Below are 17,900 nucleotides of genomic sequence, written 5' to 3'. Positions count from 1 at the left end.
GAAGCCTAAACGTGTATTAAAGCATCGTGAATGCTGCACTAAACCACCACGCCTGCAGCCACAAACAATATAAAAAAAAAAAGATCAGTTTGTATGCATACAATGTGTGTGTGCTTAGCGTATAGCCGTCACTAATTTAATTATATTTAATTAAACCTATTTAATTATAGCCTTTATTTACTTGCGCATCCTTTGTTTTTTTTTTTTTTTTTTTTTTAGACATTTAAAATCATATCTCGAACCCTGATGTCATGTGATCTGCAATCAAGCACATTTGACCATACAAGATCCGGCCACATACTAGGTTCCCCCGAGTCTTGTTAGTTTACAGTTTCGCAGTTGTTTCACCACATCATTGGCTCGACTATTACTGTAAGCTCGGAGGGTTAATATTTCAGATAGCACTTAAACGCAGCATCACATCTGCCAGGGACACTGACGCGCTTGGGGCGATCCTGTGAGGCAGGACCCGCCCTCCTCCTCCTCCTCCTCCTCCTCCTCCTCTTGCACTTGTCAAAGGGCTCTGATCACAAATTACATCACAGTCGTGCCCACAGACGCACACACAAACGCCACCGGGACGAAAAACGGCCTCTCGCAGTCTTTTTAAACTAACTTTTTTTTTTCCTTAATCAAATGCCACAATGTTGCCTTTCAAGAGAACTTTTGAGAGCGAGAAACACCAACTGCAGGAGCTCAACAGCAGACTTGGCGGCTATCTTTCCAGGACGAAGCAGCTGGAGCAGGAAAATGCGTATCTCATCGGTGAAATAAATAAGCTCAGGCGAGCGAGGACGGCGGAGGGGGAGCCCAAGTGCAAGAGCGAGATGCGGGACCTGAGGAGAATGGTGGGGCAGCTGTCGTTTGAGAAGTCCCAGGCTGAGATGGAGAGGGAGAAGCTATGGCGGGAGTTGCAGATGCTCCGCTCGGTGTGCAGCGAGCAGACCGAGGTGTGCAAAGGCATCGGCGGCGAGCTCCAAGGCTGCGAGCAGGAGCTCCACCACGCGCACAAGACCAACGGCGAGCTCCAGCAGCGTTTGATGCGGCTGGAAGACGAGTCTCGACGCCTGGACGATGCGCACAGACACGAGAAGGACCACCTCCGGCGCCAGGTGGAGTCCCGGGTGGTACCCATCATCACGCAAAGTTATCGCGGGCCTCCGGCGGCCACCGTGGAGGAGGTGCAAGAGTATGCGCGCGGCGTGTCCGAATCGTGGATGGAGACCTTCGATATGTACCAGATGAAGGTGGACGAGATGGAGCAGTCGATCAAAGAGGACCACGCGAGGCTGAGCGATCTGCAGAGAGAGAAGATGCTGTACGCGTCGGACTTGGACAAATTACGCACAGAGGCGGAAAAACAAGGTCAGGTTCAGTTTCGCCTCGAAGAGCAACTGATGCACATGCAGGAGAAATTCCGGGTGGACTTCGGTGAATATCAGGTGAGGAGAACAAGTGTATAAATGTATAAATATAAATCAGAGGGACTGTAGTGAGGCAAGACATCAGGAGATTTATTTCTATTTTAATAAGTCCAGAAATACACATGGATATGATACCATTTTCAAAATATACCGACAGAGTAATCTGCCCTTTAACACAGTGAGCCATCAGAGAGGGGGAGGCCACTCCCTCTTGTCCTGCCACACCCTTAAAACCACTGATGCAGCTGTCAGAGGCTGATTCTCATTCTTAAGCATAAAACAATGATATAATCACAATCTAGGCTGACATTTTTAACAGGAACAACAATGACTGTGACTCCAGTCTGTCCTAAAAGCATATACTAGCTCTGAGATTTCCCTACCCCCAATACACAATGCCATTAACACCAATACATAATGACATTACCAGTATGAAGTTCCTGACATATTCCTTTAACTGTCAAAAGCACGGGATCTGGCATGCAACATTTGACCTCGGTGTAAAAGGATTGAATAGCTGAAGTAGCTAAACAACGCTCTGCCTCCCCAGTTCTATAGCAGTAAGATTACAGCCAGCCACTTAAACCAATTAGCTGTCAGACTGACAAATCCTTATTAGCCTCCCAAAGATGGAGCCCTAAGCAGGTCATTCAATTACAAATGCACTACACTGTGCGGATGTCTTCAATACTGGGACAAAAAACACAATTCTCACTGTTACAGTACACACCCCTGTGGTGAAGGATGTCACTGGAAAAGGCTTTTGCACGCAGTCACTGGTTTAAGTGGTGCAAATGATTAGTGCAGTCTGTTGGTGGGATCAGACTTAATTGTTGGCAAGACGTGTTCAGCCGCTTTCGCCCCCTTTCTGCATTAGAAGTCGACAAAAATCAGAGGGGGGGTCTTAGAACAGAAACGAGACGGGAATTAGGAAGTTAATAAACTGTAAGCTGCAGTAAAATAACACGCGATCACACACTTTAGTGGTGAACGAGGCAGCAGAGCTGTGACGGTGTGTCCTGTTAAATTAACAGGGATGAACAAACAAACAAAAAACCCAACGGGCAGACCAAAGACTTGAAAGAAATGATGTGTGCAGGGTAAAAACGTATCGTTTCTCTTTTTCCTTTTTTGCTCCTCCAGATGATCATCGAGCAGCTGGAGCACGAGAGGAATCTGATGGCTGATGCTTCTGCAGAACAGATGCGAGAGCACCAGCACCTTCTCCAGGTTAAGATGGACCTGGGCATGGAGGTAGCTGCCTACAGGTGATGAGCTGAGTCAGTTGTCCAACGAAAATGGATTGTATTGAAATTAATTGGATAGAATTCACCTTTTAAAATGAAACAGAAAAGCATGAGGGGAACATTAACAATGATTTCATTCAATTGTCTGTTGTTTTGTTGTGAATGAAGAAAGTTGGCTAAAATAGGCACATCCTCTCTTTTCAGTGATATTTCAATGCTTTTAAGAAGAGATTCCTGGTCGAAACAGCACTAAGCTACTCTTAGCTTAAGTTGAATTAAACACAGAAGAAACAGCTGCTTCCTTCATGCTGGTCTTGGCACTACTTTATCTGAACTTCACTTAAGTTAAACTAAAAGAAGCAGCTCACATATACCACCTGATAAACACTACATGTACTGCACATACATTTAGTTTTTTACCAAGTTCTTTAAAATTTTGTTGTGGTGTATTTTTAGTGTTTATAATGTGGCAGGTCACGTCTGTCACACAGGGTCACATACTAACAGACTATTTATACTGAAAGTTATTTCTAAAGCAGATATAAACATACTGTATTGTTATGTTTGAAGGTGCAATATCCCGTTCTTTCCAGCTATGCTTGTACGATCATAACCTCCTCATAGCGCATCTTTATAGTCTTCAACGGTTGTTAAAGTTTCAAAGGGATAACTTTTTTTGAAGCCAGTTCCCAGTTAGTTCTTCAGAATGATATCTGCTGCAGTGTGTCTCTATATGGCAGATTCATCCGCTGGCACATTTGGGTTGTTTGGGATTTTTGGAATAGGCAGAATGTCTTTGTCAGGGACGTGGCAGCGGCATGTGTTTTTTGTCTGTGTCACGAGTCGGCTTTTGCTTTGGGATCCGTCGGGAAGCAGCCCTGCGTTGTAACCGTTATATTTTTAGGTCAGTCTTTTGGAAGGCAGTCTCCGGAGAGGTCGTTCCCTTTTGAGGCACATTGGTTTGCCGTTGTATGTTAGTTGAAGCATGGCCAAGGAAAGGTGAGCTGCTGGAGCTAATTCTTACGCAGGCTTGTTGTGTTTTTGATGATTACCACCTTATACGGTCAAGTCCTGGGTTCACACAGTCTTGAAAGCGTGTTGCGTTTAGTTTGAGGGGGTTGAGATGGCCGAGCTGAAGGATGTACACCCTCTTGTAAGGTATTTGTCTTTTATCTTTTTTATAAATATAGTAAAAATGTGTCGAAATAGGAGGATGACCAATGAGTTATCATTATTTTCCCTTGTCTTCAAATCTATCTTGTCTCTTGTTTGTTCAGGGCTCTGCTGGAGGGTGAGAGAGTCAACCTGCAAGATGCTCATAGGAGGGGGATTCCACATCAAAGAGAAAGAATAATAGGTACTGCATTTGAAAAAAAAATAATTGTTGTTAAATGTGTATGTACATTTTAAAACTAGTCTAAAAGAACTATTTCAACATCATTTTATTTGCCTTCTTGAAGAGAGTTAGATGAGAAGATCTATGTTTTCATCGCTTGCAAATAAGCGCCTATATATACCTAAATATGAATTCTCTGACACAGATATAAGGATGCCAGCCAAGCCCTACACTTCAAGACCTTCCACCTTAACTGCCAGACGACATGTGGATGTCAGGCACACGCCGCACACTTCAAACCTGAGAAGATCCCCTGTGCCTCCCTCTGGGTCTATAAGTCCCTCTAGGGTCATCCCTATTTCGATAGCTCGACACCAGAGTCCTGCATCCAGAAGGGACATGATCTCATTCACCAAAGCTCGGGCGGCTGCCTCTGCCCCCGCTACCAACGCGGCCGCCACCACCGCCGCCGCCACCGCCACTGCCACCAAAGATAAACAACCTCTCCAGAGTGAACACCAAATGAGTCAGCATGTAGAGAAAGCTGCAGCAGAGGAGAAAGGTGTGAAAATCAAACAGACCTCCCAGGTAGAGAACCAAGCGAGCCCCATCAAGTCGTCCGCTACCGACACCAGATCCGTGAAAGTGGTGTCACCGCCGATGATGAGCCTGAAAACTGAGATGGAGAGCAAAAAGCAAGTGTCAGAGGAAAAAGAGAAAGATAGTGTTTATGGAGGGGAGCTAACAGATAAAGGGAAAACCGAGTCTACGATGAGCCCCAGTGAGATAAAGGTTTTAGACTGTGTGTCTGTAGAGGAGATCATGGAGAAGATGGTGAGACCAGCAGGTTTGGAAGCTATGGTCGGCTCCTCAGGAGACCCGACGATAACGTATCACGTGGAGAAGACTGAGCAGGAGGATGGAACGACGAAGACGCAGATTGTGTTGGAGTCCAAAGTGGAGGAAGATCTGGATTTGTCGGAGGACTCGGCGCTGGATAAACTTCTGAGCCACGGGGTCACGAAGGTGTCACTGGAGGACATCAAGGACACGGCAACGGGGAGCATGATCAGGAACTTGATAAGCGGCCTGAGTGGCGGAAGAGAGAACTTGGAAAACAGGTCGGTCAACGTGGAAATCATCGAGCAGCCAGTGGAGTCGTACAGCGATGAGGAGTTTACAGTCGAGCAGGAGTCCACATCGAGTTTTTATGAGCCCTCCACAACTTATTTCCAAATTGAAGAGCTAGAAAATGCCCCTGAATTTGCTCCGGTTCAGAGGGGGGATGGTGATGCCATGACGCCCTCCATGACAGATACAGATGATTGCGAGAGTGGAATGCCGCGGGTTCAAGAGGTTTCTAGAGAGAGTGAATCTTCATATTTCTCCCGTGACCAGGAGCCCGACGAGTATTTTGTCTCCACGCCAGATGATAATCTCTCCGAAGGCGAGGAGGGCGGCGGCATCACCTCATATGGCCATTACGGCATTGTGGATGACCTGTCGGATGAGCGCTATTATCAGGACGAAGGTCTTCCCTCGAGAAGAGTGATCGTGGAAGAAAGCGACGAAGACAAGTTCACGCCAGGCGATCGCTCGTTTGTCAAAGACAGTTTCCCGGAGTGCATCATCGAAGAAGAGGTCCGTGTCTCCCCAATAGTGCAGGGGTCCGTGCTGGAGTTCCTGACAGAGGAATCTTTGGAGCCCAAAGAGCAGCTGAAGGGAGCCCTAGAGAAGCTGCAAAGCTCCGTGTCGGGCCCACTGAAGGAGGAGTTGGCTTTCCTCGCCAAAGTGAGCGGCGACAGCTCACAGAACGTAGCCGTCGATGTCAAAACGGTGCAACAGTCGAACGACAACGGCACCGTGACTATAGTGGCGGAGCTGAACGTCTCTCAAAGTCTGGAGGACTCTGGGCTGCTGGAGGCAGGAGATGATCTATCCGAAGAGCAGATCATGGCGACTCTCAGATCGTCTAACCTCGGGCTGGAGAAGGCCTTCCAGGGCGGGGCAGAAGGAGGGTACAGCATCAGGGTCTCCAAAGAAGAGGAGGCTGCGTACGGCGAAGGGTTCCAAGGCGAAGGAGGGTCCGTGTGTGAAGTCACCGAGAAACACATACAACTGGGGCCCTCAGAAACGTCCTTCACCTTTCAGATGGACGTACCGGGCAGCCATGCCGAGGCAACCCCGGGGCCACAGCTGCAATCTCACATCCTGGAGGCCCCGCTGAAGATTTCTCAAGAGAAGAGAGTTGCGACAGTTTACCTTGAAAGCCCAACACATGAGTGAACAGATTTCTTAAGGGTGCTTGCCATGGTTTTTTTTTTTTGTTAAAGTGCACATTGCAGAGGTTGTTCTGACACAGCGGTCCACACACACACACACACACACACACACACACACACACACCCACACACGCACACATGGCATTACATTGCTGTTTGCAGACACTGTAACATGCTGTAAGCTTTGCAGTAAGACATGTATCTAATTTGATTTTGGTGCACTCTTTTACTGTATCCTTATTAAGTTTACTTATTGTGTCACCTAACAGTTTGTGTACCTCACGTTTCAAGCTAAATTAGGTCCAAATGACCAGATTAACCGTTTATTTGTGGTATTAGCGTTGGCAGTACTACTATTAAGATAGTGAGTGCAAACTAATATGGGCTTTAAGGTAGGATCTACACGTTTCCATGCTGCTCAAACTGATAAGAGTGCTGTAGGAACCTTTTTACAGCTTGTAGTTTATCTGCAGAGGTTTGTTTATTCTCTCTAGATTTCTCTTTTTGTACTTGCTGTGCAACTTTTAACAGCCCATTATGCAGTTTACAACACAGCAACCATCACATCATGCGTTTGCCATCGATTGCAAGCCAACATATGACAGCCGGAGTTATGAGGTGCTATGAACTGTTTGCAGATTGGGGCTTTAATTTGTCTTTTGACTCGGGCACGGCTGCCAAATGGAATGGTTTTTAGCATTTCCTGAACCCTGGAACAGTAGTTTATTTGCAGCAGCAGTCGGGGATGTGTTAAGGATGTAGTGAAGCTTGTAGCCGAGGACAGTATAGTGGGATTATTATGTTATAGTGGAGCTGGGAGAAGAAGATGGGGATTTGTCTTAAGAAACGTTGCAAGTTTGGAATTGTGAAGTCAAAGAGAAGTGCGAGTTCCCAAGAACGAACATGTGATTAGGGGGCTGGGAATTAAAAATGGTTTATTCTACCATATACAACACCAAAAAAATGTTAAGATAAAAGATTGAATATGAAAGAATTAAGAGGATGTCATAGTATGCAGTTTGTCTTGTCTGGACGCCTGTTTGCTTGATGACATTTGTTGGTCATCACAGTGTTGGCTTGAAGGATTCACCTTTGCTTGAATACACAAGTGTGTCCATGACCGTGACTATTTTTGGATCAGCAGCTTAGTGGCATTGACTTGTCATTAGGGTTTGTTGTGTGTTGCACTAGTTGCAGAGGCAGAAAGGGTCCACTGTGATTACATGTTACATGTCCTGTCCATTTAGCCTAAGTGGCTGCAACATGATCACAGATTGGCTTCTTGACACTCTCATGTTAACGACATTTCCAAGAATGCAATGTTTAGCGTGAACGGCATGCTTTTAAAATATGTTCAGCGCTGCAAATCTACTAAACACTTGTTGCATTTAAGTGCCCAGATACAGCATATTTACATACATGCATAAAACAAAAAAACTATTACACCAGTGCACTTAAAATGTTGACTTAATAAGGAATCTTTGTTAGGTTACTGTATGTCTAACACACATAATCTGAAGGTGATGTGCCGCTTCATAGCATAAAACTAATGTTTTCATCCATATACAGAAAATATATTGGCTTGTACTATCTAACAGACAAACAGACTTCTTTAAAATAATATCAGCAGTTCTTGGTCCAAACCTGCAAGATTATTGTACTGACAAAATAAAAAAAGAACATTTCAAGAGTCAGACATTGAGTTTCCATCATTTCCACTGGATGGTACAACTGAAAGTGTGTTTTTGTTTCCCTTCCAGCTTGCCTCTGTTTTCTCTCAGCCACCTCTGATGCCTTGCAGAACATTACACGGCTGTACTAGTGAAACATGCACTTGTCGGTTATTTCAAATCATTGTATTGCTTTAAATAAAAGCAGTTGATGGGGAATAATCTCACCAGGAGAATCAACCGTAACATTTCATTTGTTCAGCAGGTTCACCTATAGCATTTTAACAAACTATGTTATCCAGCACTTAAATTTAGAATAAAAAAATAAAACATAATGACAGCTGAGTGGAAGATGAGAAGTCTAACTTTTACTCTGATGGGACTAAACACTTCCTAGCAACGTGTGAAGGCACTAAACATCCCAAAATAACCTCTGTTGAGGCCCGAGGTTTTGATAACGCCTGTGCTGACCACTCAGGCCAGGTCAACAAGGGGGGATTTTCTAAATGTATTACGAGGACTTCCTATCAACAACCCAGCCACCTGCGGTGGTTAACAACTTTAAGATACAGAGTCATTTTCCACTCTAGGTTTAGTTTGGTCCAATCAAATGAGAGGAGTGACTGTTTCACTCTAAAATATAAGAAACACTGACATTTAACAGAATCCAGAGAATCCGATAACAGTGTGAGCATATACAGTTAAATTAGACATGAGAAAAGCCTGGCTGTCATTTCTGCAATAATCATAATTAAGAACACAACTGTAACTTTGTCCAAAGTAGGGAAAGAGGGAGTGAGAAGTTTCCCTCTCTACAAGGAAAGTATGGAACGGATCCATCTGGCCTCCTGGATGTTTTCACTGTTGCTAAGGTTGATGTAATGGAAGGCCTCTTTTTTTCAGCAGCGCGACAGGAAGGGGGACATGTCATGTATCTGTGTATGTGCCATTGTTCTCTCTGTTTTTTTAGTAGATCCAAAGTTCTGTATCTACACATTTTCCCCCTCTAATCTCCTGTATGAGGCCGCTCAGAATGCAGATGGTGTCGTGATGACAGGAAATAAAAAAAAAAGCCCTGACATGTGATCTGTGTCAGGCCCCTTCAGAAAGGTTACTAGTGGGACGTGTTGTGGAGATAGTGAAGCCCTGATGGGTCCTGTCAGTGGTAGCCCCCCTCTGCTCTTAAATGTCATAACAAAACAACATAGCAACCGGGCTCCTTTCCTTACAGGCGTGTTGTTACTAGCACGAACAAACCCCCATTTACCGGTGTATTTTAGTATGAGTGATGGGCGGCGGATCTGAGCTCATGCTGTATGTGAAAAACAAAAACACGTTACATAAGGCTGAAGGTAACACAGGGGCAGCTACAGAGGAGGAACGTGGCCAAATGCACTTTTATTCCATGCATGCGTGCTGAAAGACGTCAGGGGGTGTCACTTTTGTTTCAAAGGACATAATGGCATGCCTCGCTAATTGGGGTCAGCGGCCTTTTAATTGACAGCAGTTAGCAAACGGGCCATTCTCCTTCCAAAGTCGTGTTGTCCATCTGTCGGGCTCCCATCTGAGGAAACACAAAGTCACCACGTGTGTGATATTTTACACCAGGGAGGGCAGCTCTGCACACTGCACCCTTCCCAGATTAGCATGCGACTCTGATAGCGCTGAGCTTTAGGGAGGACGGTGGAAATAGCTCCTCTCAATACGACAGGGACTGTCTGTATTTTGAACTGGTCTCGCTGGTGTAGTTGGACACGCTGAGGGTTTAATAAAAGCTCAATAAAAACTCTCCCAAATATAATACTTTGGCAGGCACAGTGGCGTGTTCTGCCCAGTGCAGTGTTTCTAATACGCTCTTACAGGTTGTAGCCAAGACAAACATGTAGTTGTGCTGTTTATGTTTGTCACTTGATTACCTTTGTCCTTTATCTAACTCATCTCTTGTCATCAGTAGGAAAAGCCACACCCCGTTCAGCAGGTGGCAATCACAAACCAAGGGTGTTTCCATGGTGAACAGAATTAATACAACCATCACTTTTCTGTATTATACTGTGTTCAAATGGTTGATACATTTGCGTCGACATGGGTGAACCACGCTGACGTGACTGAACTTTGACATGTTTTCAGTCAAACTATTCCAATTCTGGGTTCCATTACACACGTCTTAAAGAATGTCACATATAGGAGGACAATGGCTGGATTTAAATCCTAATTAACCCCTTGTTGCCGCGTCTGCGTCTAGAATAAACTCCCCCATTGTGATGGGGCTCGGCTGCAGCAGAAAGGATGGGGGCCAGGCTGTGGGAGATCCCCTCTAGCTCCTCTGGGTTGTGACTCATAGCAGTGGCATGAGCCGAGCAGAAACACCCACGTGAAATAAGGCCGATCACATATCGACCAAATAAGAGGTGTGGGAACCTTACCTAACAACGAAGCCTGGCATCGTCTCAAGAAGCCCTTATGTCTTTATACATACACTATGGTGTGTGAGTGATAGGTCCCTTGTTTTGGAGCTTCATGGCTTCAACTGGCCCTTGTCCTGTTCAATGGCAGCCACAGAACACATCTTTTCTGGATTACTACTCAACTGCAGAGACTCCTCCTCACACTGGTGTAATGACGGCTCCTATCCAGTAGGGGTCTGTGCTCTTTTTCCTTGTCTTGGAGGAAATCAGAGGCTGATGAGCCACACCTGAGCCTGATTGTGGCTCCAGGTATAAAAGCCCATCACAGAGACGTGAATCTCTTTCTCACTGCTTTGCCTCCTCTTTTACACGGCTGATGCTTTATTTGGTTTTGAAGACACACGCAAACATTACTGATCACTGACCTTCCTCATTTGTTTGCTTCTTTTGGTTTTTACTTTTGCTGGTCTGGTCTGGTCTTTGTTGCAGCCTGTGAGCTGTAACACTGTCTTAAGGCTTCCTCTGATCTGTCCTGTCTCCTATAGACCCTATAGAGCAGGACGGACATACAGATGGAGACGGCCAGAGACGGGAAGATAAACACAAAGGCAGTGACCAGGTCAGCCTGCTATATAGGGAAGCAGGGCAGAGTAATCAGAGTACATCGTCTGCATTCCTGTGTTTGCACATGTTATAGTTCCAAAATGATAACACTTTATTTAGAGGAGTAGGGCATATAGCTATAAGTGTGTTGCTTCATTACCACAAGCCTGTTTTTCATTACAGAAGTAGCTGCTTGGTCCTCGAGCCAAACCCAGACCCCGTGGAGTGGGGAAGGCTTTTGGCTGCGGTTGAAGCCGGCTGTAACGCAAACTACAACAATAGGGAAAGCTTGCACATTGTTCTTTTGATTGTTTTGGGTTGCATCCATTCACGAGTCCCAACTGCAGCCCCTCAGACTCTGACAACTCTCGTTCTGATGTGTCTAAATAAGAGGATGCTCTTGCGTCTTAATGGAAACCACCGAAGCAAAGCTGGAGATCCACATCTGTACATGAGCTGCTCTTTTAAAAGGCAGTCACTTCCTTTCATGCTGCACTATGGGGCGGCTTGGGCTTCTACAGGGTGGGAGAGAGGATGAGACGATGGCTGCAGTAACCACAAGGACTCTGGATCCCATCAGGCTACTCCGCTAAAAGCTTCAAACCATCTAATGGACGCTAAATTGAATTCAGCTCTTCAGTCAAGGAAGGGGGGGGAGGGGGCTGGCCTTTCTCAGAGGACACACCACTCACCACTATACACTCTCTGCCTGTGTTGTCGTGTAGCAGTGGCAGTCTGTGTGGTAACCTCTAAACTTGACAGCTCAGGCCACAGCACCGCATGAACAACACCGCTCATTGGCAGCGCATGCTACCAAAAAACTCCTTGCTTTCAATTTCCCCATGAATCCAAGATTATTCTAACAGGCCGTGATGGACAGAAGGACGGCCCCGCCCATACGTGTTCACAAGGCTGGCACTTCAGGTCCTTTTTAGGGCAGCAGCCATGGCTGAAGCAGAGCTGCATTCCAGCGTGGCTTGAGTCCTGCTGCTCTGCCCGCATGGACAAACAGAGACAATACGCCTCTATCCTCTCATTCACTCTGCATCCTTACACACTTCCTGGCAGGACGGTAATATGCCACATCCCACCAAAATCTACCGAGAGTCCGTAGGGCAGGGAATTAATATAATTAAGGATTTGTAGATGTGCTGCCAAGCAAGCCACACAGCCCTCTTTTGTAAACGTTTCCAGAACAAAGTTGACGTAAGTCTGCTCTGGGCTTTCGCTCGGAAAATGATACAGCAAGGCCAAGCCAAAGTGAAAACAGAGGGGGTCCCGAAACACAACAGCTTGCTCCAGCAAATCCATGCGGTGCTTTAAACTGATGGGGTTGTGATTGATGAGGGGATTTTCATGAGGGCCTGAGGTAGATGTGGGTAAAAGACTATGGAGAAGACTATGGAACTACCTGCTCCGTCTCAGATAATGACTCTTTCACGGCCATTTATAGCTAAATCTGCTGGTTTTACTAATCAGAGGCAATTTTACATCTGATACGAGAGTTTAACGAACAGTAGCTATGCTGTTTGTTTACAATGTGTCTGTGAATCCAGGCCATAGCACATATGCAAGGATACAGGACTTATTACCACAACAGCACAAATATGAGCGTCTATTTGCATAAAGTTGGTGAACACACCTTTTCAAATCAGTGCATGAATGGATGTGGATGACTTTCCGTTCATTTATTCTGTCAGCTGAGATGTCGGTTTATACCAGCGGTTAATGAAGGAGTGAAAAGAATAAATGAATTTAGCAGGTACAGCCAAGTTCGAGAAGAAGAGAGCAAACAAAAAGACAGATTTAAACCCTCACAATAAACATCCCACCTTGCTGATTGTACACACCTCAAACAGAGCCGAATGTTTGGAGCGGGATCTATAAGAGAGCGCTCTGTTGTTGCAGGCTTTGGTGGGAACATTCCCCTCCATCACAACAGCGTCGACTGACAGAGCTTTTAAAGCCAGCCAAGTTCTTAGTCATCACATAACAAAAGAGATTTAGCAAGCTTTACACACCAGCCAGAGTCTGCACATTTTTTCAATTACACACATCATGTCAACAAACTCTGAACTCTGAAACAGACCAAGATGGCATCATTTTCAAATTCCTATCTGCGCAGCTCACCTCCGCCGCTGATCAGGCTGCAGGAGCATTGCTCCGATTTCCCTAGCAACGAGATTTTCAAAACACTGGGTCTCAAATACAACGTTAAAACACCGTCACCCTGTTACCTTTGCTTACGAGCTCAATTATGAGAGTGAACATGTGTCCTCACTAAAACCAAGAAAGAGAATATAATCCAAATTCAGTAACAAACATTGTGATTGTTTTGCAGTACCAAAAAACATGGATACCTCACAAATACATAGCAGGATCCAAATGCACATAAAGACGGGATGATGTCATCCAAGGTGAAACTATTTATTTCCTGCCTATGCTTCTAACTTCACCCACAGTGATTTAAACTATGACAAGTAGCTGCTATTTGTATGCTGCCAGGACTCTCCCAGACTATCAGGCAGTGCTTGGTGTCTCCGTCATGATCCACTAAGTCTTTAATCTTTTCCTGAGCATGTAGTAGCTACTGTCCTTGGGACCTCTGTTGTCAATACCACCACCAGGTTACAAATGCATATTGTAAAATGGTAGACACAGTTCAATAATATGGAGCTGATATTGACTGTGAAGTAAACAGAGCAGCATTTAACAGAGAATTAAAGGGCTTTATCATTTCTCAAGCAGACTGTAAATGTAATATCTAAGTGTCGTATGTGTTGAGGGGAGTTATCGAGGGAGAGATGGCTTTTAAAAGGAGAGGAGAAAGGCCAGCCCTCCCATCCCACCTGTGTTTGAACAGTGACTGGCTGAGTGGATCTGCAGAAACCCGCCCAGCAGGTCTGTAACACACCCACGCCGCCTGCTGAGCAGAACGGACAACACAGTCCTGATTTGTATGAGAACATGAAATACTGCTGTTCATACTGGCATAACCAAGTTAGCATAAAACCTCAATATGAGGTGACTCGAGATGCATAAAGTCACTCAAAAAAACAACACACGAACAACTGACTTTAATGAGAATTTACAGGAATATATCACCATCTTGTGGCCGCAATGAAATGTACGTTTCTGCATTTGAAATGGGAAGTGTTTAAGAAGAATAAACATTACTTATTTATAGTAACAATTGACAATATAATATCATCCAGGCTACACTGTGAATCCTGTAGAATGGCCCGCCCTGTTAATTGGCAATAGCACCAAATTATTTGGTTCAGCTGCCTTTAATGTTCTGTCACTTTATTTAATGTATTTTGGCAACATATCTGCTGTGTGCTGCTGTGAATAAAACATGTTTTTCATCACTGAACCTGGATAGAGCAGTGGAGATTTCCAGCTCAGTCTTCCTCTTCTCTTCCTGATGCCACTGATGAGGGAAGAGTCAAGGACTTATTCAGCTGGTAATTATAGCGTTTGGCTGTGAGCAGTGAAGTGCCAGATGTACATTCAGGAGAGAACCTCAAGCTTTTCACCTCTGGAGAAGGAGATAGAGGTGCAGAACGGCAGCAGCTCTCTGGCCAGAGGACAAAAGAAATGGATAACGCCAGCCATTAGACCCTGCATGACTCCCAGGTCTTAGGTTAGTGCCTAAGGGTGAGGGTCATAGTGGAGACAGCTCAAGGTCAGCATGACAGAAGGAACAGGCGCCATCTGTTGGCCAGACCTAAAACAGCCACACCTGCCAGTAGCTGTCCTCCACAAGAGGATGGGAACACTGAGGTGAGCTACAGAGACAACACACAATCTCACTGAGGGCCAGGGGATTTGTGAAGAATAGAATATGAAAGATGTTAAAAAAAACACAGAATATATGACTTAATCGTAGCATGAACATGTTAGAGTGTAGTTTTTGCAGCAGGTTTACTTGCAGCTCTACTGAAATGCTTAAAAACAGGACAGATATAAGTCAGGGGTTTTCCCTCATGTCATTAATAATAGTACAAATTCACGAGTACTCTTGAACATGTTTTGAACACATTGATTGTAATATTGTAAAATGTCCACAAGATGTCAGTATAGTAACACAAGAGTCCCAGTTCCAGATTTACTACAGGTTTTACAGTTGAGCTGGGGGTGAAGGGAGTTTATAATGAGGGATTATACTTCTTTTTTTTTTTTGCACTTTTATGAAGTGATGGTTATTATGTTAACCTCTCCTTAGGGGACCCACGCTTTAAAGTGTTACTGGCAATATGTTAACCCCAGAGTTGTTATTCTTTTTACAGTATATGTATTGTTATATGCCAGCAGTCTGAAAAGTAAAACACATTTTCTTGCTAAAATATTTTAAGATGCCATATAATAAAAAAGCATTATCATAGACAGGAGAAAAACACAATGGTTTCAGTTGATCAAAACCATTCTGTATAAAAAGCTAGTATCTGTATCATTGTTGATTAATATAGTTTATGCGAGTGGCAACAATGACCTTACAGTTGTTCAAAGTCAGCTGCTAATAGCTCATTAGTTTTAATGACTGGGTGCTAAATGGGCTGAAGTCGCAGCAGTGCAGCGGTTGAGAGGTGGCGCTCAGACAACATGGTAAACAATGAATCGGAAAGATGTAACCTTTTGTAAAATAGAACATTTTCCTACAATGTTTTCTAATCGCTTGTGGTTCCCTGAAACTACGATGCCAGATTTTTAAGAACAATTTTATTTGCTAACTGGCTGTATTTTTGTCCAAATCTCCTGAAAATACAAACACATTAAATATTTGAGTAACAAACATGCTTTCCCCTCTATTTTGATTCATTATTATTAATTATTAAAACAAGAACAATTTATTTCTGTTGTACATTCTTTAATGTACATATAATATTGTAACAGTATGGAAGTGTGGATGAATATGAAGAAACTCAGGGCTTTCCAGAATTGAAATAAAAATATCATTTTAAAAATACAGATGAAAAAAAATAAAAAAAAATAAAGAAGGAATATGTGTGTTCCGCATAATTCGGTACTTTCATAGACATAAATACTATATGCTAATTTGGCGGGGAAAGGAAATGTACATTTCCTTGTGAAAATATCCTTTCTTGCATCAGCGCCCAAACTCCGTGCCAAATAAACAAGAAGTAACGTCTCTCTGGCTGCTTTGAGAAATTGGTCTCTGGAGAGAGCTTTCTAGGTTAATTTATTCTGTATCGGGCTGGCAGTGTGTGTACTGTCACCACTTTTAAACTCAGGGCAGGGCACATTTTGTGTGCTAGACTGCCTAAGATAACTTCGTATGGCTCCTTGGGATGGCTGCTGCCGGTTGACTCTGGCAGGCCATGAGACAACCCGTTTATTTGTTTGTTTGTCCCGTGAGTTTTTGGCTGGGCCATTCAGGGCTCTGTTTGGCCCCGGTCCCTGTTGGGCTTCTATTTCTGAAACCCAAGTGGCTCTTAATGAAGCTGGTAGGGTTGGCATGGGCCCTCAGCAAACCCAGGCCTGATCAGACCCTTCTTCTTCTGCCTTGGCAGCCACACTCCATTTGCTCCCTCTGGCTTCCTAATTTAGTAACGGTGGGTAAAAATATGTGCTAACGAACAAGGTCTGGTATGTCAGGCTGGCGTCCAGAGAGGAGGGAGGGAGGGAGGGTGAGGAGAGGAGTGTGTGTGTGTGTGTGTGTGTGCTGTTTTCACAGCAGGCACCCGGTGACAGCGGTAGAGTCACTCAGACCTCTGACATGTGTTTGTTTGCGCGTATGCGTAGACGTTCAGCAGCGTGTGTGGGGGAGGACGGCGAGAGGTGGAGGGTGAGCACTTAAAATGTCTCACCCTCGCCAAACTCCATTCAAACACTTCTCATCATTCTTTCTGTTGCATTCCAGCCACCGTGAGGCTGCGAGGTAACAACCCGGAGTGTAAATGAACAAATTATTCAAAGAGTTGCCTTTTCTCGATCTAATTGTGTTTTACACGCCGACTGCAGTTTCCGGAGGGGAGCTTAAGGAGGCTAGCACCTGTGACACGCCATTAAATTCAAGGCACCATAGCGTATCATGTAAGGTGGTGGTTTTTTTTTGGTTATTTTAAGCCCAACTGTTAAGTTCTCCCAATAAAACATTAAAGTGAAAGAGGAGCAGCAGTAGGCCACGCTAGCTAGTGGCACATGCAGTTTTTAAGCATCCTCCCCGCAGGCCTGCAATCACATAATGTTAGTTTACTTTAAGGCATACTTTCTAAAAGGTGAATAAGACAATACTTTATAAATAAGGAGTATTTGTTAGAATAAACTTTGGGTTTCTGGGTTGCGACAGCTTTGGACATTTTAACATTATGTGAAATGGAGAAACAAATAGTTTTTAGAGTGATTTTGGCAGGTGTATGTCCTCCTCCAGTGTACCTCGCTTTATCTCATTTAGATCACTCAGGATGGCCCCTCCAATTCATGTATTTTATGCATATGATTTGGAGCTGATATGACTCACTTCAAATGATCTCTCTGTGTTGAGCGTCTGCAGGGACTTACTGGATTTGCAGGGTAACCCTTTTACATGCGAGCTGCAGAGCTTCCTGATTCAACTCAATGTATGCTGTAGGTTTAGCTACAAACCATGCAGGCAGCGGAAGAAAAACATGTTTTTAATGTATGTTTACTCTGTACACCTCAGACTTTCAAAGTTCTCCGTTTTCCATGGAGCGGTTCCAGCAAACATTAACGGTGAATAACTTTATTGAGTCCATTTCAGTGAAAGATACAGGAGAAGGGCTGCCAGTAAACGTTCTTGTAATCACACAATGGCTCTACATATTTTATTCTGAATAATGTTTGACTCAAATGACAGGTCTGCTTTGAAATGACACAAAAGTGCCTTAAAAAAACAATACAAGATGACGGTAATAAGAGATTTAATTCTTTGTTTCATAGCTTGGATCA

General features: G+C 44.4%; 1 protein-coding gene across 1 annotated transcript; it reads left to right on the top strand.

Moving 5' to 3' along the window:
* Positions 1 to 334: 334 nt before the first annotated feature.
* synm (synemin, intermediate filament protein) lies at positions 335 to 7,273 on the top strand. Its single transcript, XM_084016593.1, has 4 exons — positions 335 to 1,442; positions 2,568 to 2,692; positions 3,949 to 4,028; positions 4,213 to 7,273. The coding sequence occupies exons 1-4, from the start codon at positions 645 to 647 to the stop codon at positions 6,291 to 6,293; spliced, it is 3,084 nt and encodes a 1,027-aa protein (XP_083872719.1). The 5' UTR covers positions 335 to 644; the 3' UTR covers positions 6,294 to 7,273.
* Positions 7,274 to 17,900: the final 10,627 nt, after the last annotated feature.

The sequence above is a fragment of the Eutrigla gurnardus genome, assembly GCF_963514095.1.
Source record: "Eutrigla gurnardus genome assembly, chromosome: 9".
In the NCBI taxonomy this organism is placed as follows: Eukaryota; Metazoa; Chordata; class Actinopteri; order Perciformes; family Triglidae; genus Eutrigla; species Eutrigla gurnardus.
Note: the sequence above shows the minus strand (reverse complement) of the source record. Positions and strands in the feature narration are given on the sequence as shown.

Excerpts from the sequence above, each read along its gene's own strand:
- synm (XM_084016593.1), top strand. The coding sequence starts at position 645 with ATGTTGCCTTTCAAGAGAACTTTTGAGAGCGAGAAACACCAACTGCAG. Across the intron at positions 1,443-2,567 it reads TGGACTTCGGTGAATATCAG|ATGATCATCGAGCAGCTGGA; the intron begins GTGAGGAGAACA and ends TTGCTCCTCCAG. Across the intron at positions 2,693-3,948 it reads ATGGAGGTAGCTGCCTACAG|GGCTCTGCTGGAGGGTGAGA; the intron begins GTGATGAGCTGA and ends TTGTTTGTTCAG.